Source organism: Hermetia illucens, chromosome 4 (assembly GCF_905115235.1).
Source record: "Hermetia illucens chromosome 4, iHerIll2.2.curated.20191125, whole genome shotgun sequence".
NCBI lineage: Eukaryota > Metazoa > Arthropoda > Insecta > Diptera > Stratiomyidae > Hermetia > Hermetia illucens.
This window is the reverse complement of record NC_051852.1, coordinates 56,459,572-56,479,498: the sequence shown is the minus strand read 5'-3', so window position 1 is coordinate 56,479,498 and position 19,927 is coordinate 56,459,572. Positions and strand designations below refer to the sequence as shown.

Below are 19,927 nucleotides of genomic sequence, written 5' to 3'. Positions count from 1 at the left end.
TCTTATAGATGGTACTCAGCAACGTGGTGTAACTGTTCGCCTCCATATTTAACCAATTCGGCTGTAATTCCATCGGCTCCTGGCGACTTATGATTTTTTAGCCGATGAATTGTACGGACTGTTTCTCCTAAACTTCGTGGTGACAGTATTTGTTCGTCGTCTTCAATTGGCGAGACGTACAACTCGTCGTGTCGAAGTGTCGTGTCGTGTCGCGTAGCGTATATGGGATCGTACCTTTACTTTCAAGATGTTTCGTATCGTAGAATGTGAATCCTTTAATGCTGAAATAGTATGTACCCCTTAAGTGTGTTTCAGAAATGAGCATGACGTCCACTGCGTTGATATTGAGGAAATCAATCTGAACTTATGTCGATTTATACAATTTGCATTCCAATGACGGGTTTCTAGTCGACTCGTTTATTGAGTAAGAGTTGAAGCATTTGCGATTGATTGCAGATTATTTTCTGCGTCATTGTTTCCAATAGAGAGGCTGGAAGATTTTGATTCGATTTAGAATATTATAAATAGTCTTGACTGCAAAACCATTATTGGATAGTGCTTCCTTTATTTCGTCCGAATCCACACCAGCCTCAATACCTTTTATCACGACAACCATTCTATTGCTAGACTTCAATTGTTGGTGGTCTGGTGATGTAGTTCCTTTTTAATATCGAACTCAGAAACTAGTTTTCGAAAACGATCTTTGCTTTAGATTTGTCTCTTCATTTCGTAGATGTTACCTTCGTTAACAGGAACTATATGAAAATTATTATTTCCTATAAATAAAACAAGAAAACATTTTTCTCACATCCACTTGATGTCCGACCGGACCAAATATAGAGAAGCTTACTCCCACTCTTTTTAATCAACCGATTACCCTTTTTCGGGCTTACCACCCAAGGTTCAAAAAGTAAAATGGGAGAAGACAGCTTACGGTTTCGTACCAGAGCGTACGGGGCCACAGGAGCAGCATGACAGAAGCAGATCGCAGGTGTTGTACGCTCCTTTTTATAATTCAATAAAATGCAACATAGGTGCGAATTATATCAAAAAATCCACCCACACTTCAGACCAAAGCTTGGGCGGAGCTACAAAAAATTTGTTTATTTATAAAGCAAAAGTATAATGCTGAGATCAATGGAAGAGATAAATAAAGTAAAGGGATTATTCCCCTATGTCCCCTAATCCTACCTGATCTCTCTTGGTGACAGGTCCCGCGACAAGCCAACCAGGAACACGCATATAGTGTCCTTAGCAAAACACAATAATCGTGTTAAGTCCTACGTCTTGGAGAAATGCTAGGATCCTAGTCCTGTCGAGAAATAGGCAAACGGCAAAGAAGTCGAACGATTTGGTCATCAGGACCGGAAGCTCATTATTGTATCAGCTGATCGTACGATTCACTTCTTCTGCATGTACGCACCACAGACAAGTCGACCTGATGCCGAGAAAGATGAATTCTGGCAACCTCCTGAAATAAAAACTATAACGTGCCGGTCGATGTGTATATCGTCATTGTAGGCGATCTTAGTGGTCATGTGGGTGAAAAGGCAGATGGCAACAGAAATAATCTCACTTCAGCGATCACACGGCGTCGCCGTACTGGTAGACGGTTGAGATACTCAACTTTGGAGTAACGACGTCCAAATAAAGGCCCCTGCCATAAGATTCACAACTATTAAACCCTGGCCAATTGGCTAATTTATAAAAATATCAAACAGGAAGCAAAGAAAGTGGTCACTGTCACCCGCGCGGTCTATTACAAAGACCTTTACAATAAACTGAATACCTGTGCGGCAACCCTGTCGGCCAAACCAAAACCAAGTGCCCGAGGAGAACCTCCATAGTGGTGGCACCGGGAGCTGCTGTACTCACTTTGGCTCACTGGCCGTGATGTAGTAGGCGAATGCTCCAAAGGCCCAATCAGGGCGATCAGACCTGAGTCTGCACGGGGGCTCATCTGAAGTGACAATTTGGACACGAAACCTTACCAGGGGTATACTGATACCATGGGAACCGGGATAGCCCCTGGACTCTGATACTTCGGGTGAACCCCCGTTGTATGTGAGTACAGCTCGGTTGTTTGCGGTAGGCCCCCTAGTGGTAGTTTCATGGGGGTGGTAGTTATGCTCAAGCGAGAACAGACATTCGGGCCTCGGTGTGATGTTGCGTTTCAACACGGATGCCGTACTCCTTAGTTCGGTAGAGATTTAGGTATGTCTTGTATCCACCAGTATGAATGCTAAGCCATGCACTTCGTATAGACTGGTACCGTTGTTGCTTGTCTCTGCGGGGCTCTAATTGTGGTTACAAAATCAATCCGTGTCTTAAGAGGACCGTACGATTAAGTCTCCACGACAAGTACCTACGTTGAGCACTCAAGGACTTAACTGTCAGCAGCACTGAAATCAAGGAAACAATAAAACGAATGGAATCGGGGAAAAATATCTAAGTTCTCCAAAACGAAGAATTGGAACCCAACACTGTAGCTCAGTGAATTTTTCAATGGGGTTGTCCGGTACGGAAGGTGGCGGTTCAAATCGTCGTGGCGTCGGATACTAGTCGACTCAGCTGTGAGTACCTGAGTCAAATTAGGGTAATAATTTCGGGTGAGCGCAATGCTGACCACATTGCCTCCTAGAGTGCACTGTAGTGTACCGTTACGATCTTGAACAAAGTGCACTAACGAAATTGAAGGCTCTGATCCAATTGGATTGCTGTGCCAACCGTTATTACTATTGAGGAAGGTAGAACACCATTTGACTGAAAAGCAAGTGTCGCAGTTCCAATATGCAAAAACTGAAAGTTAGTCCAGCAAAATGTTCAAATTATCGTCCGATCCAGTTGCAGTTTCATACCATGCAGATTTTTGAACGCATCCTTAACAACCGTATTCGCGAAATCATTCAAATAATTTTGAATCAAGCCGAATTTGTCAAGAACTACGGACGCAATACCAGCAACGCACTTACTCATGGAGAAACATTGCTCTCTTTACAGTGCATTTCAGGATCTGGAGAAAGAATTTGACCATGTGCCACATGAAACTAATCCGGATTGTTCTACAGCAATACCTAGTACCAGAGGAACTCGTTTGCCGATTTAAATTATCCTGCCACGATACGAAAAGTAAAGTTGGAAGTAGTGTCCCACTACTTGTGTTTTTGTGATCGAAGTATCAACGAACGTCTCAAACCTAAGAGTCACTCCAAATTGTCCGGCATATCGCCCTCTATAGTTCTGAGTGTTGGCGGAATATAAAAGACAATGAACCGCGGCTTGTGGTAACGGAGACGGAGATATTCCATTGGACTAATAGCATAAAAAACCTTGATCACATCCGAAATAAGGATATTCGAAATTGATATGAGGCCGCACCGATCGTGCAAAATTGTGCGAGAAACGCGCCAAGGTTGGTCTAAACAACGGTGGCTTAATACACTGTGCGGGGATCTGAAAGCCTTGCGATTGCATCCATATCACGCTTTTGAAAGAACAAAATGCCGCAACCGATCACGATGAGCCAACCTCGCTTGTAAATGGGACAACGGCTGAAGAAAAAAAGTTGTTGCTGCTTTTTTATCTTGCTTTGTTCACACTGATGAAATTTAGTTTTTCATTTATTACATCGCGCCCGTGTCCGAGTAGCTGAGTGATCAGAGGGTAGGGAAGATCGCGGTTCAAATCTCACTGGTGGCAGTGGGATACGATCCTCTTTAAGTCCACCCAACTACTGGCATATGCTGACGATATCGACATCATGGGAAGAACCAACCGAGACGTACAAACTGCATTCATCCAGATCGAGCAGGCGGCAGTTGGTGCGAGATCTTGGGCTGTACATCAATGAAGGGAAGACAAACTATATGGTGGCAATGCTAGCATCGAAAACCAACCAACCAACCAACATCAAACCGCACTGGTCAAACACAAACACGAAGAAGAATAAGGATAGGAAAATACAACTTTGAGACCGTTGATAACTTCTCCTATCTAGGGTCGAAAATCACAACCGATGACAGCTACGATCAGGAAATCCGCGCACGGTTGTTGTCAGCCAACAGAGCCTATTTCAGCTTACAAAGACTGTTCCGCTCGAAGCGTCTCACCATAGGGTCAAAGCTCTTACTGTACAAGACAATGATCTTGCCAGTCCTCATGTATTCCTCGGAAACTTGGGTTCTTAGCAAGGCCGCGTTCGAGAGAAGAATCCACTGAAGAATTTTTGGCCCCCTACATGAGGAGGGACGATTCCGTAGCCTACATAACGACGAAATCTATAAGCGATACCCTGACCTCGCGGTTGTGGATAAAATCCGGCTCAATAGGTTACGGTGGGCGGGTCACTTAATCCGTATGGATGAGGATGATCCCACCCGGAAAGTCAATAAGGGCAATATCTATGGTAGAGAAAGAAGACGACGCAGACCCTGCCTAAGATGGAGCGATGGCGTAGGTCAGGACGCCAGACAGCTTTTAGGGATATCGAATTGGTGAACCTCTGCGCAAAACCGGGATGTCTGGAGTTTCTTATTAAGGTAGGTCTAGACCGGACACCGGTTGTTGCGCCGTTAATGATGATGATAATGATGAATGAGTATACTATCTTTTACCGTTACGGACTTATTGCATTTTTCGTAAATAGTGTCACAAACTTGACCTTCTCAACAAAATATCAAATTCCCACTCCCTCAATCATGTAATCCCAGATTTGAGACCATTTTCGAAGACTACATAAAATTTCATATAAAAGGTAATTTTTCCATTACAAAAGTCATCGTCACTATTATATAGTTTCTGAAAATGGTATCAAATCGGAGACTAAATTATTGAAGGAGTGGGAATTTGAGATTCTTTTTTGGGAAGGTCAAGCTTTTTGTTACCATACACGAAAAACGCTATAACTCTGGAATTGCAAAAGATGAGTGCCCAATGTTCCAATTTTCTTCAAACAAGTAGGGCTAACCACCATTAAAAATTGTACCATGGTAATCGGGACACTCTGTATAAAAGTAAATTTCATACCTCCCATTTCCATTTTAAAAACTACTACACACAACGATTTAGATACAATTTTTTAAAAAAATAACGCACGTAAATCTACAATTTCTAAGTTCAGACTTTCCATTAAGAAACTGAGCGCCACTTTTATCGTTATCTTTCAATTTGCGGAATACTATATTTATACAAAAAAGAATAATTTTAAAGACGAGTTTATAGGAGCTTTTTTCGACTTGAAAATCACACTATTACTAACAAAGTTGTTGCAGGGCAATATTGTATCTTTTGTGCAAATTCACTACAATTTAGTAATTCGGATGACAGTATCACACTAAGCTGCAAAAAAGTTATTAACTAGGTACAGATATAATAAATGTCTACTCAAATATATAAGAAATACACAAAACCTTTCATCTCTGAAGCGCTGAATTTCTGGTTTTCAACGTGTTTCCCATATATGTAAATGAGATTATGCCATTTATTCAAGGTTGTTCTATTGCATTTCATGCGTTTCATGACACCAAATAACATTTCTTAAACTTTTGCCTCATCGACACAAGACTGACTTTTCATAACATAAGTCTAGAGCTCCCGGACTAACTGCAGATAACCACTGACCTGGCTTAAAATTAGTCGCTATTTCGGTGCAAGTCCATATCTCAAACCATTAAATGATTCACTCAATGTTTTGTAAACATTTTGCGGATACCGAACCAAAAGCCGGTTTTCTCTGAAATGTTGTTTACCTATTCCATCTATTATTCCGGTAATCTCAAGAATGTTATGACGTAAATCAAGTTATGACGTACTTGCATAGATATTTCTGTGAAACTGTCGACAATAATACAAAAGTCCTTGACAATGATAAGCGGATGCTTTGGGGTATTAGCATCGGCTATCTGGAATACCCAGACATTGGTGACTAACACAAATTTGGAATTGAGCTACGTATTAAAGCGACCAAATTTTGGTTTTAATAGGTAGCATTTCCAAGGCATTAGTTAACTAAGGTCAGCGCGTATATCCGATAATCTACTCCAATAGTTTCATCTGATTCGAATGCTGGTCAGCACATTGGAAATTTCCTAAATATCTTGATAGTCTGTCAGAATTTGAACCACATGTTATCTCCTATATTTGATGAAGTGTTTGTAGCTAAGAAACACCAACTGTTTGCCAATTTTTCCACGAATCTATTTTGTTTATATCAAGTATTACATATATCATAATAAATACTCAATGAATGTTTTTACATATAATTACGGAGTAAATACCGAAGTATCGTTGACCACCACCAAGGTCAACAACACGCTTTTGATTATCATTGAATTCCACAATTTGGTGGACAGATGGGAGCTATGAAATCCCACGCATACAGAGAGTGGCATAAATTTAGGTGGAGTCTAAAGGGGAGCTCCCCATACATGCAAAGGGGGGATTCAAAAATTTTTTCCACCGGGTATAGTTGTGTAGGGTATCAAATGAAAGATCTCGGTTTGTACTTTCCGAAACTATTTGGCATAGATTGCAAAGTGCGTGAGTAAGGAGTCAAAATGTACGCACTTGAAGTGAGACAGGACTCATTTTCGGAAACTACCCAACCTAAAAATCCGAAAAAAAAATCAGGGTGGTGCGCCTAGATGAAATGAATGAAAGGCCTCAAAATATGTCCCATTCCGATATCTGCTCAAATAAACTTACTAATAGTATATTACTACTTTTTAGATATTTACTGAAAACCCCCCTTAAATTCATCCTAGGGCTTGTACCAGCATAGAGGACAATATTTCGTATATACCTGCTAAATTTCGTGGAAATCTGGCTATTCACGCCAAAGTTATAGCAGTTCAAACTTAGCAATTTCGCGCGAATTTACCGCTTCCAAAGCCATGCAAATCAGATGCTGACGTCATAATTACCCGGAATAATTGACATTCGCGTGAAATATTAAAGTCGCATTTATGAAGAATCTATTTATCTGCAGCCCTTTTTAAGGTTTTGTGTAAAACGCTTATGTGAAATCTAATCTTCGAGAGATGCCCCATTCCGGTATCTGCTCAAATAAATTTACTAATAGTATATTATCACCTTTTAGAAATTGACTAAAAGAAATTGTGCACCGGCATAGAGGACAGTCTCGTGCATACACATGCCAAGTTCTATGAAAATCCAACTATTAGTAGGAAAGTTATAGCAGTTCAAACTTATCAATTTCGTGCTAATTAACAGTATCCTAAGCCATACAAATAAGATGCTGACGTCATAATTAACGAGAATTTAATTATTCGAGTGAAATATTAAAATTCCATTCAAGATGAATCTAACTCTCCCTAGCCCTTTTTAAGGTTTTGTGTGAAACAAAACCTTATTAGAATCGAGACGGTGTCTGTCTGTCTGTCTGTCTGTCTGTCTGTCACACCCGATTTATTCGGAAACGGCTGGACGGATTATCACGAAAATTGGTGAGAGTATGTAATCTGGTGTCCCCTTTACATGCAGTAAGGGGCGCCATCTTGTGTCAAGTCTAAGTCTTTTCGAAACTGGTTCAATATTTGATATCGGGTGAAAAGTAGGGGAGTGAGGGCTCAAAATATGACCCCCAAAAAGTGTAACAGGTCTCGTTCTCAGAATCTATACAACCGAAAAATCTGAAAAAAATCACAGTGATGCATCTCTACGAAATCTAGGCCTCAAAATATATCCGGTATATTTCCACATTTTGGAAATTTGGAAATTTTGGAAATATGGGTACGATCAATTGTTATACGTGCATATACGAGTATGTGTACAGTATTCGGAAATAGACAGTTTGTTTGTTTAGGGTGAGCGTAATGTGTACGTATGTCTCGTAGTTTGGAAAAATATGAAGGAATATGTTGGATTTGTAGCTATATACGGATAGAGAAATGTGCGTTGAAATTTCTTACATAAGATGAACACAAAACCTTTATACCCGAAGCGCGTGCTTCCGGTATTCCGACTTGTTTATATTTGATGTTGGTTAAATTGTTGGCATTTTCTAATAATATTAAACTCAGAGTGTGAAGCGTATGAGGTTGACCATTATCAACACAGGGCTTTCCATCAAATGATTTATTTAAATCGCTTTCTAGAAAATTGAGGACAATGGAATTTTTAGCTATATTACACGGAGCTGTCGCTCCGCACATCTTTTTCTTTTTCTCCAGCCTTCAGTTCACAAGCGGAGTCGACTCGTGGTGATCGGTTTCGTCGTTTTATCGTCGTTTATCAAATGCCTGATCAGGATGTAATCTCGAGACCTTTAAATCCAGCGTATCAAGCCACCATTGTTTTGGCCGGCTTTTTGGTTGCTTACTATTGCTTTCAATGTTCTGACCAATACTGGTTGATGAATTCTCGTTAGCGTGAACTACGTGACCACACAATCGAAAACGCCTCTCTTGCAGTTTTTCCACGATCGGTGCAAACCCATATCGATCGCGGATATTCTCATTTCAAACGTAATCAAAACGTGTCACGCCACCAGTGCAATGCAACGTCTTCGTTCCCATTACCGCAAGACGCCGTTCATTGTCCTTTATAGTCGGCCAACACTCAGAACTATAGAGAGCGGCAGACGGACGACATTACAGTAAATTTTAGATTTGGGACGTGCTCTGATATGTCGATCACAAAGAACACCAGTTGGGGAATACCACTTCATCCAGGTTGCATTAATGCGTGAAACAATTTCATTACGCAGTTCTCCATTGGCTGATAGCATTGACTGGAGATATTTAAATGGCTGAGTACGGGCAATGGCAGTAACCTGCCCTTCGAGATATTTAAATCGCTCAGTCCTGGCAATGGCAGTAAGCTGCCCAGAACTGAACGATTTCAATATCTCGGGTCAATGCTTTCAGCCAATGGAGAACTACGTTATGCTCTTCATATAGGGAAACACAAAACCTTTTATACCTGAAGCGTCAAGCTTCCGGTTTCCCGACTTGTTTTTCTTATATGGTGAACTTTGAGTCTCTGATCCTCTCTGATCCGTTTTACGTAGCCAAAAATGCTTTTAATAGAGTATATATGACCAATACTTCTTTTACGGTCTTTTGTGAAATGAAGTCTTCTTAAAATGGAACCTCGAGCATTAAAAGAATACGTATGCTGGGTTTTCCAGGACTTCATCGCAACTTGAACCATTAGGTAAGGTATTCAATTTAAACCTATACAAGTACTGACGATATCCTCAATGGCCGGTGAGAAACTGGTAAGATTATAGACAATCCAGACAATCTCTGATGGTACGGATGAACCTGTGTGTCCAACAACCCTTTTTTGAGTGGTCCCATCGCTGTTGCCATATACATATGGATCTCTTCCTTTCGATTTTTGTCGCAATAAAGGAGAGGTGGAGTTGATGTTATATATATTCGCCCTGGCGCCTACCAAGATGTCAACCGGCACCATTCCCTAGATAACGTACGCCGCATAATCTTATACGGTCTGGAAAGTAGATCATACTCTTCGGGCAGTTCTTTTGTATACCATACTTAGTTTATGCACATTAAATAAAATAGGCAGCATAGTTTCCCAATTGAAATTGCATAGAGCAAAGATAGAACACATTACTTTAGCTGCAAGCAACCTGCATGTATGTCACGACCTCCTACATTTGGCATCATTCTTGCCAGAGCGATATTGGCGGTGAATGCCATTTCCCAAGTATATTTCACGTGCTGTTTAGGATGGAGCTTTACATCTATCATTACTCCGGCGCTTGATGATGAAGACTGCTTTTGACTTTTATTTGCAAGCGCCAGCACAACGCAACTAAAATCAGTGGAATGCCATCGACGTAACCCGCCACGTGACCTACGAAATCAGAAGATTAAATATATCCTTGTTCATAAGTAACGGGGCCAGTACGGTGCCACGTGGAACACATGGCATCATCGGTGCCATACCAAAGCTTTCGTTTTCGCAAGTATGATAGCTATCGACAATCGCAACGAGATATGAGAAGACATCAATCGTCGCCAGATAATTCAGTATAATTAAATGCATTTTTCACGTCCAAGGTTACTACCACATAATGTTCGCTAGTACTAACCTTTCCAAGAATTGCATCTTCGGCCATATCAGTAATCAAATTGATGGCATCAATGGTTGATATATCTTTACGGAGCTCATAGTGTTGATCTGAAAGCCTCCATGGTTCGTAACAACCGGGATCAATCTATTATAAATGACCGACTCTAGATGACATGTGAGTCTATAGGACGATGGCTTACCTGGAGATTTGCCATCCTTAGGCAACAGTACCAACTTTTTTCGCTTCCATGCCGTTTGAAGTACCTCCTAGGGTATGCACGATTTGTAAAACTCAGCGAATTTGCCTGGTCTGAATTTCACGGTGAGCCTAAAGGCGTATTTCGGATTTCGTCCAAACCCAGAGCTTTGTTGTGTCCTATTCGGCTGCATAGCTCCAACAGCTTGTCTGTGGCTCCTACCGGATTACCCGTTATATTAAGAGATATCTGCAAGCTTTTATTGCCCCCGCTCTTGAAGGTTAACATTCACCTCAGAGCAGAGGTCCATAAAGCATTCCTTTTTGCTCCACAGAAAGGCCACCTTGAGAGTTTCCCAGGCTTCCGATGTTCTGGTTGTTCAGTAGATCAAGTACTCAATCCATCGCTTCAATATGCCCATCCTGTCGGAAATCAGATTTCCCTCTTTGTCTCGCCAGGATGAGCATCGAGGTGTAAAAGGCTCAAATATTCTTGCTCCAAGCTGCATGAAGGTTAGCTCCTCCATGTCAAGAGTCTGTTCTCTATGAATCTAGGCCGGATTACCCTTTTTAAATTCTCCGTCACTCTTTACATAGCATAACGTCTTTGTTGACTTTCATTTTTATCACCTTGGGCATCGGAGATCGAATTAGAAAGCTTCTACTGAATTGGTCAATTCCTTGATCTTGAAGTATCTCCTACGGTCGTCCTTTTTGGAAAAATGCAGTGGGTGTTCAAACCACCTTAATGGGCCGACGATATCCTTTCATCATTTTTTACCTTCGTTATTGCTATTATTCGCAAAATCTGGCTTCGTCTGAACATCTCCTTCCTTCAAGATCACTTGCAACATTTGACCCACCGGTTATCCACCGCACTGCATTCAAGTGATTTAAAAGCCGCCAATACTGGAATTCCGAGCACCTGCACCTTAACTTTACTCCTTTTCCTCATACCAATTTTGTTCCACGTATCAGAGATGATTACAGACAGTTACACATTAATAGGAATGCCTATTAAGCTTTGTTGTGTCCTATTCTGCTAAAAAGCTCCAATAGCTCGTTTGTGGGTACTACCGCAATTCCCGTTATATTCAGAGATATCTGAAAGCTTTCAATGCTCCCGCTCTGGAAGGTTAGCATCCACATCAGAGCAGAGCTCCATAAAGCATTCTTTTTGCTCCACAGAAAGATCACCTTGAGAGTTTCCCAGGCGTCCTTGTATGCAAGCTCTTTTTAGACCTGGTTCAATAGCAGGTGACCGAAGGGGTGGTCATTTCAGTGCTAGGACATACAACGTTTCAGTAGAGGGCTAATAAACGTCAGGTCTACGATTGGAGCCCCTTCTTTTCGAAGGGTACTTACATAACATTGTGCTCGGATGACTTAAGTGGTCAGAGCGCTGGGCTGTCGTAGTGGAAGGTCGTGGTACAAATCTCACTGATGGCAGTGGGATTGGTCATCATGAGTGAATGTGGGATACCAATCGACTAAGCTATGAATGAGTACCAGAGTTAAATCAGGGCAATAATCTCGGACGAGCGCAATACTTATCACATTGTCTCCTACAGTGTACTGTAGTGTACCGGTAAAGTCTTAAATGAAGTGCTCTAACATATTTCAAAGCCCGGATCCAATATGGATGGTTGCGCTAACGATTATTATTACCATTATTATTACGTACATTACCTTCGTTGGCGAAAACGATATCCAACCGCTTAAAAGCCTCTAGTTGACTTCGGTTCTTTGTATTTTTCTCCCCACTTCCGCATTCGAGAGCGCACGCATTAAAGCGACCCGGAATTACCTTCGTAGTTCGGCCGTTGCGTCATGAATATGTCCAACATGTCTTCAAACTAAGACAATGTTAAACTGAGTGGGGCGTGCACAACTGGCACATACTCGCCGCTTATTTTTGCCCACAAAAAGCCGACTGACTCATCGTGCATTATATAGTTTATCGAACCCATACTACTGCTCCACACATATGCCCCCGTGATGGTTCCCGTATAGTTCACTCAGGATGGCAACCAAGATGTGAAAGTCGTGGGTGTTCTGCTCAAGTAAATCTTGAACGACCCTGCAACAATTCAGGTTTATTTGAATAAACCCCATTTTTTCGTTACAGTGAACGCCTTCCTGAATTCCGGGCAATAGGCGCAATAGGATGCCGCAGATTTCTTGTCTTCACACTTCTTTAATAAAATGTACTTGCTCAAATGGCAAACAACTGATGCGATTCGCATTTTTCCGGCCGCCAATAGCTTCTGTAATGCCTCCACTCACATGTCGCTATTCAGTACCGCTATTGTCTTTTCTCAGACTCGCACTGGATTCTTCACCCAGTTCCTCCAACTTCAATTGCTCTTTCAACGCATTGCAAGTTTTTCCTCTGTATGTTACTTCGTCGAGATCCTTGCACTGTATATAGATCTCATATTTTTGGCCCAATACTGTAACGTTCTCTTTAAGTGAGTTCTTAACTTGGCGGAAGCCGTCACCTTTACTCTGGATTTTTTTGGAGATCGAATTATCATATAAAGCACCGGTTATCCACTGCTCTACAGTCAAGTGATTTAAACGATCAGGAGTCTGCCTCCTCACTCTCACAAGCCGCCAAGGGTAGAGTTCCGAGCACATGCTACTCCTTGTCGGTTTTATTTTCTGGGTATCCTTCTCATACCAATTTGGTTCCACGCATCAGAGATGAGGGCGGCAATTCCATTGCCTGCTACCCCATGCAGTGTAACTGACTGTCAGAAGATGGCCAATATGTGGGTAACCCCAAGAGTACCTGGCGCAGAACAGGAAAAAGAAATGCGGGCGCCTCATGAAGCTGTGAAGGGAGTTGAAGCGCATATCAGTGGACCGTGTGCGATGGCGAGTTGGTGTGATGTTAACGCGCTATGCCCCAATAAAGTGTGAATAGCTGCCATTGTAGGACCTGCCGATGCAATGACGTATCTTCCAATGTCTTTTGTTCGGTAAGGGGTCCACGTAAGGGTTCTGTAGCAAATAATGGGCTTTACGGCGGCTTTGAAAAGAGGCTGCTTAGCTCTGGTGGGCAAATCTACACAGAATAAAGTGGATGCTACTAACTCCGCGTATTGCTAATAGTAAGCTCAAGCTGTTTAATAGGTGAGCAATTTAAAGGTATCAGGAAGCGAGGCTGACGATTGTCATTGAACGTGGCTTAATATAGGGCAATGACCCAAAAAAAATTTGGTCGCCAGTGTAGTAGTGCTAGCGGAACTCACCTGCCCGGAAAATTACCTGAAGGAGATAGGCAATACCCTGAATACACTCTACGAATTCAGCGGGCCAAAGCATAACATCAATCACTACATTAAAATAATTATCCGAAACTTTAATGGATCAATGTACAGCGTATGCAACACCCTGTAAAGAACATAAACAGAAGTAGAGAAGTCGAACAAAAAACCTTGACTTTTGTCCACGCAAGTGAACACACCCAAAAGTGATTGATTTAATAAATGAGCTTTAAAAGTGAGACTCAAAAAGTCGGACGGTAAAGAAAAACAGACGGAAGGAGGCCCGATTTACTAGAAACCCCACCAATACATGATACTATAACAAAGGTATCACCAGAGTAAACACAAAAGTGATGTCAGAAATTATCAAACAAATAATCTGGCTCTTTTGCACATCCGACAAACATAACATCCGCACCCACCATTAGGCAACCGCTATCGAACTGCGCAAATAACTGCAATATGAACACCGTGAAAACTTTACTTGTGTCAAACAAAACCTTTTTAAAATCGGTCTACTGTCTGTCTGACTGTCCGCTCGCCTGCCTGCCTATGTCCCTGTCTGTCTATCATACGTACTTTCTCAGAAACGATTGTAGCCATTGACACCAAATTTGCTGAGAAGGTGCGGGGAATCAACGTCCATGCACGCAGCTACCTCGTTCAATATGAAATTTAAAAGGAAGTGGGTATACGTGGAAAGAGCGGATGTACCCTTTTTTCACAGAATATAGCCATCTAGGGTATCAAATGAATGGTCTCGATTAGCACTTTTGAATTACCATCACCAATGGCGTAATAACAGGTAATGAGCCTAGGCCCGGTATTCCGGTTTTCGCCGATGTCCACCAATTCGATATCGTTAAAAGCTGCCTGGCGTCCTGTCCTCGCTTCATCTGGTGGCTGGTCTTTCTTCCCTCGCTACCATAGATATTTATCCTATAGACTTTCCAGATTCAATCATCCTCTCCCATACGTATTAAGTGACCCACCCTCCACAATCTGATGAGCCGGATTTTACCCAAACCCAGATAGTCGTGATATCGCTCATTAATTTGAAAGTTATAGAAGCTAGGAACTCGTTCATCGGCATGTAGGTGGCCAAAAATTATTCGACGGATTCTTCTCTGGAACCCGGTTAAGAATTCTCAATTATTATTGGTAAGAACCCAGGTCTCTGAGAGCATAAAAAGACTGGCAAGGTCATTATCTTGTGCAGTAAGGGCTTTGACCTTATGGTGAGACATTCCGAGTGAAATAGTTTTTGTAAGCTGAAATAGGCTTTGTTGGCAGCCAGCTACCGCGGATTTCATCGTCGTAGCTGTACATCTATGGTTATTCTTCCCATAATGTCAATATCGTCAGCATATGTCACTAGTTAGGGGGGCATCATGACAATAGCGCGTCTCGTATTAACATCTGCATCGGGGATCCCTTTCTCCAAGGCGAAGTTAAAATGGACTATACGGCATCTCCTTGTCTTAGACCGGTGTTGACGTTGAATGGTCTCGAGAGTGAACCTTCTGCTTTTATCTGGCGTCGCATATTGATCAGGGTCAGCCTCGTTAGCCTTATCGATTTCATCGTATTACCGAATTTTTTCATGCCGGTGTACAATTTTATTTCGGTTATGCTGCCCTAGGCGGCCTTGAAATCTGTAAAAAGATGGTGCCAGTGATGGTCATATTCTGAAATCTGATCTGATCTGTTTCTGATTTGCCAGTCTTTGCGAAATCTCTTTGTTATATGGGCTTAGGATGTTCTGGGCGTATGGGGCTATCCGGCCTAGTAAGATAGCGAAGAATATCTTATAGATGGTAGTCAGCAACGTGATACCCCCTTAGTTGCTACACTGTTTGATATCCGCCGCCGTTCTCAGGCATTCCTTCGCCTTGGGCATAAGTTGATCAACCGCTTGCTGTAATTGGTCACCCTCATATTTAATCAATTCAACTGTTTTTAAGCCGATGAATGGCACGGATTCTTTCTTCTATGCTTAGTGACGGCAGGGTTTATCCATCATCGCCAGTTTCGGGGACCTAAAACTCGCTGATATTTTGGTTGTTGAGTAATTCATCAAAGTACTCAATTCATCACTCCAATATGCCCATTCTGTCGGAAATCAGTTTTTCCTCTTTGTTTCAGCATGGTGGTGTATAATGATTCATCCTGCTGGCTTATTGGTAAAACTTCCGCGCAGAGTGCGCTTACTCTCTGTATTTTGCGAGTTCACAGACTTGCTGGTTTTCCCGTGCTTCCTTTTTCTGTTTGTGCAGCCCCTTCTCCACTCGACGGAATTCGTGATAGGTTTCTGCGCGTACGCTCGTTCTTTGAGAGTGATGAATTGCCCGGTATACAGATTCTTCCGTTCCGATGCTAACTTACAATCATCATCAAACCAGCCGCTCCGACTTCTTTACGGCTAGAGCCAACTATGTTTGCGGCCGAAAGAATGATGACGTTCTTCAGGTGACTTTGAGGATGATTTGACAATGCTTCATCTCCAGTACCTCTGTTAGCTGCTTTTATTGCGGCATCCTTTATAGTACTTTTGAATAATGGTCTCAATTCTGAAATTTAACGTAATAAAGAGGCATGGGTGGGGCTAGAAAATGGTCATTCGCAGAAATCTGAAAAAGTCGCGAAGTCGGCTGAGAACTGCCCTCCATAAATACACAAAACCTCGCATGCCTGAAGTGTTGAAGGTTTGCCGAGTTATTTTCCAATAAAAGTACTCTTGGGTTTCACTTTTATCATAATTAATGCTAGGCAAGTAATAAGCTTGCAACAGCGGCACACCACACTGGTAAACGCAGATAAACTTCAGGTGGAATAGTAAGCTGGGTAACCGTGAATCGAGTTATCAGCGAGAGAGATGGAATGTCAGAAGGAGATTCTAATTACCAAAGAAAATCGCAGAAACTAGAAGTTTGAGCAAACACCTCAAGAAGTGCCTATAAAATTATAATGGGATGGCTCAGATGGATGCACAGATGGATGTGATGGTAATTCACACACAACAGCTGAATATTGAATAAGGTTCTTAAGTTGGCCTTGAAGTCGGAACATGTTCGTTTAGTTGTACACGACACGGATGTCGGAGGTAATATGTCCTGCATAACGGAAGTAACACAAGTTGGTGCTGTTATTTAAAGTTGATAAGTTTCAAACAAGCCGTCCTTCTATTAACCCATATGTTTTCTAGACACTATGAAGCAGCAGTATAGTCGCCGCAAAGCAAACTCCACCATTGATGCAATTAATAATTGATTTGGTTGCAATTACTACTATGAGTCTTCTATTTACTGCAATCAAATAGAAGGCTCGTATCAGTACATATTGTGACACATCATGTAAAATGATGTACCTAATCTTGTGCCTCCGAGGAGACATACTGGCAGATTACACCGACGACATTGCAGTTATGTTCATGTGAAGGAATTAGTGCTATAAAGGTTTGGTTAAAGGAGTCGGGGCTGGACTTGACCGAGACGGTTTATACAAAAAGGTACCGTAGGGAAAATTGCACTCACTAAGAATTGGGGATTACATCATGACCCTCAAACCTGCTACCAAATACTTGAGGGTGATAATGAATACACACAAAGCCCAATTTCAAGCTGCAACTTCAGTATGCTTCCGGTTGAATTGAGCTGAATTGCATTTCATTTTATTAAACACAAATTGTAAATCGTATCCTGTTCGCTTAAAGCATGGAAGGTTTTGTGAATTTCCTATGTCTAAATATATGATTGCTCAAGTCTGTCCTGTATTTACATGATATGCTGATCCCAAGCCAAAGGAGGCGGGTTTGAGGTAACTTCCTATGGACTATGAGATCAGGGAAAGAGATAAATAAAGTATAGTTGGATTTGCTCCACTATGCTAAATTCTACTTGAACTCTCTTGGTTACAGGTCACACTACGACGAGAAAAAAACATTTAAAGCGTGGGATATATTATAGCATTCATCTCAGTTGGCGCGCAAGACGGACCTCGGTTCTGTCGACAAATAAGCAAGGATTCTTGACGCATGGACGGCGTCAGAACACAAGTAATGTAGTCCGAGTCCCACAAATACGTCTCTGCACACATAAATATTTGCAAAAGCCCTCCTGAGCAGGCGCTTTTATATTTACGCCCTTTTATGCCAAAAGCGAAGCAGTGAAAATACCAATAAGCTCTCTATTTTGTAGCCCACTCATCCAATATGGTGTTAGCATTCCCATCTCAGAGAATTCCCGTGACGTAATGTGTAGAACTGTCTGGACTCCCTTCGTGAAGCAATACTATAATGGTAGTATCTCGAAAAGAGTAAACAGAACTTTTGGAAGTCCGACAGTCCGAGATGCACGTATCTGAATTCACAAGGAATTTTCTCAATATCAAACAGGAAAAGTTAGACAGACAGCCAAGAGAACGATTTTAGCAAGGTTTTGCTTGGCACAAAACCTTAAAAATCATTTATTTATTGAAGACGCATAATTTATTAAAAAGATTTTAGATGCATTCCATTACACCGTATCAGATACGAATTCTATGAATAGATTTTACCAGTCGGGTCGTGATCTCCTCAGAACTTTATTTTGCTCTGTTTATGATTTTATTAAATCATCAGAAGACTATTTGAGAAAGTCTAAATTAAATATAAATAATTTACTCATACATATGCAGCAAAGAAGGGTAGTTTCGCCAGTAGGTCAGAATTCACTGAATCGTTGATCAGAGATGAAGTTCGTTTTTTGTGCTGTTGTGGTGGTAGCTGTGAGCTATATTAATTTTGCGGAAAGTGTAAATTTGAAACATATCAAAAGTAAGTTTTTAAAAAGTTATTTTTGCCCTCAACATTCTTACGAGTATACCTATTACGGGGTTTAGGTCCACCAGCAAAATGTGTTGCCAGCGAAAATGTTGTCCGTGACTATGGGCAAGTGTATTATCCCCCAAACCTTTGTCGAAAAATACACTGTTTTCCAGGCGGAATGGTTATGGAAATCAGGTGAGGAGAAATTAATGCATAAACATCTTTTTCAGTCTATTATTTAAATGTTGATATTCGAGACACCGCCATTTATACTTTTACAAGTGTATAACGAAAGTTCCAGAAGGTTGCCGGGCCAAGTTTCCCGAGTGCTGCTCCGATAAGTTCATTTGTAAAGATGACGGCAAGAAAAGTCATCCAAATATCACCCTTTCCGCAAATCTCAATTGCAGGGCAGGAGTACATAGTTTTATTTATAATTATATTCGAATAAATTATTTTATGAAACAATTGACTATAATCATTTAATAAAGTATTTTCAAATTAAAATAAATAAGTCGGGAAAGGTTGTTTAGTTCGGTAAGTATATTTGTGGGCAGGACAGCCCCCCTTCCAGTATGTAGCCCATAATGTACGTCTATATTTAGCACGTTAAACTACTTAGTGTGATATTGATATTTAGTATTTTGGATTACAGTAAATTTAGACGAAGAGGATTGTATCTTTATCAGTAATAATACCATTTTCATCAGACTGGAACAATCATGCTCCATACTGTAGTCATATTACTGCAAGCTTTTATGACTCTAGGAAAAACTGAAGGAGGATTTCTAGTCAATTTCCAAAAAAAAAAAAACTTGGCAATATATTTGTTATACAATAATTAACGAAGTTTGAGTAGATATCGAAATGGCCTGGGCCTGGGCACCCTACAGAGGCTTCATGAATTCTGTTCACAGATCATGAATCTTTTGAGATTTTTCGGTTGAGTAGTTTCTGAAAATGGGTCCGTTAAAGAAATCATCACTTTCGACCCCCGCACTCCCCACTATTCCAATAAATGTAAAAACTAAGAATGGCTTCGAAAAGTACTAACCGAGACCTTTTATTTAATACCCAATAAGACTATATTCGTTGAAAAAATGTATACCTCCCATTTGCATCTATGACGACAACCCTTAAAGGGGTCATCCCGTGTGAAGGCCGTTTTTTAGCTTTTTTTAGAAATTTTTGTGAACAACTGGAGAAAAATAAAAATACGAATTCACCATAGATTTATTAATATCTTGAGCGTGCGTAGTAATTCCAGCCCGATCGCATAGTTCGTTATTGAAATACAGGACAATTTATACACCCATCTCCAAAAAAGGTGTTTTTCTGCTGCCACGCTAGAGGGCGCTGTGATTATCTTAAAAAAAAAAAGTAAACGGCATTTTAACGTAGAGAACTACAGTCTGCAAACTAGAATTATTAAAAAATATTAAAAACTAAATTTTTGGTGCTATCTTAAACTTTTTTTTTTTTTTTTGAATTTTGGTGTTTTTTAAGCCTTCTCCAATGAATAAACAAGTCGGAATACCGGAAGCTCGCGCTTCGGATTTAAAGGTTTTGTGTTCATCTTATGTAAGAAATTTC

At 41.1% G+C, this 19,927-nt stretch overlaps 1 protein-coding gene across 1 annotated transcript; it reads left to right on the top strand.

Moving 5' to 3' along the window:
- Positions 1 to 18,206: 18,206 nt before the first annotated feature.
- LOC119653941 lies at positions 18,207 to 18,820 on the top strand. The gene is made up of 3 exons (XM_038059101.1): positions 18,207 to 18,343; positions 18,409 to 18,529; positions 18,616 to 18,820. The coding sequence occupies exons 1-3, from the start codon at positions 18,259 to 18,261 to the stop codon at positions 18,818 to 18,820; spliced, it is 411 nt and encodes a 136-aa protein (XP_037915029.1). The 5' UTR covers positions 18,207 to 18,258.
- The last annotated feature ends 1,107 nt before the right edge of the window (positions 18,821 to 19,927 follow it).

Excerpts from the sequence above, each read along its gene's own strand:
- LOC119653941 (XM_038059101.1), top strand. The coding sequence starts at position 18,259 with ATGAAGTTCGTTTTTTGTGCTGTTGTGGTGGTAGCTGTGAGCTATATT. Across the intron at positions 18,344-18,408 it reads AAATTTGAAACATATCAAAA|GTCCACCAGCAAAATGTGTT; the intron begins GTAAGTTTTTAA and ends TACGGGGTTTAG. Across the intron at positions 18,530-18,615 it reads GGAATGGTTATGGAAATCAG|GTGTATAACGAAAGTTCCAG; the intron begins GTGAGGAGAAAT and ends ATACTTTTACAA.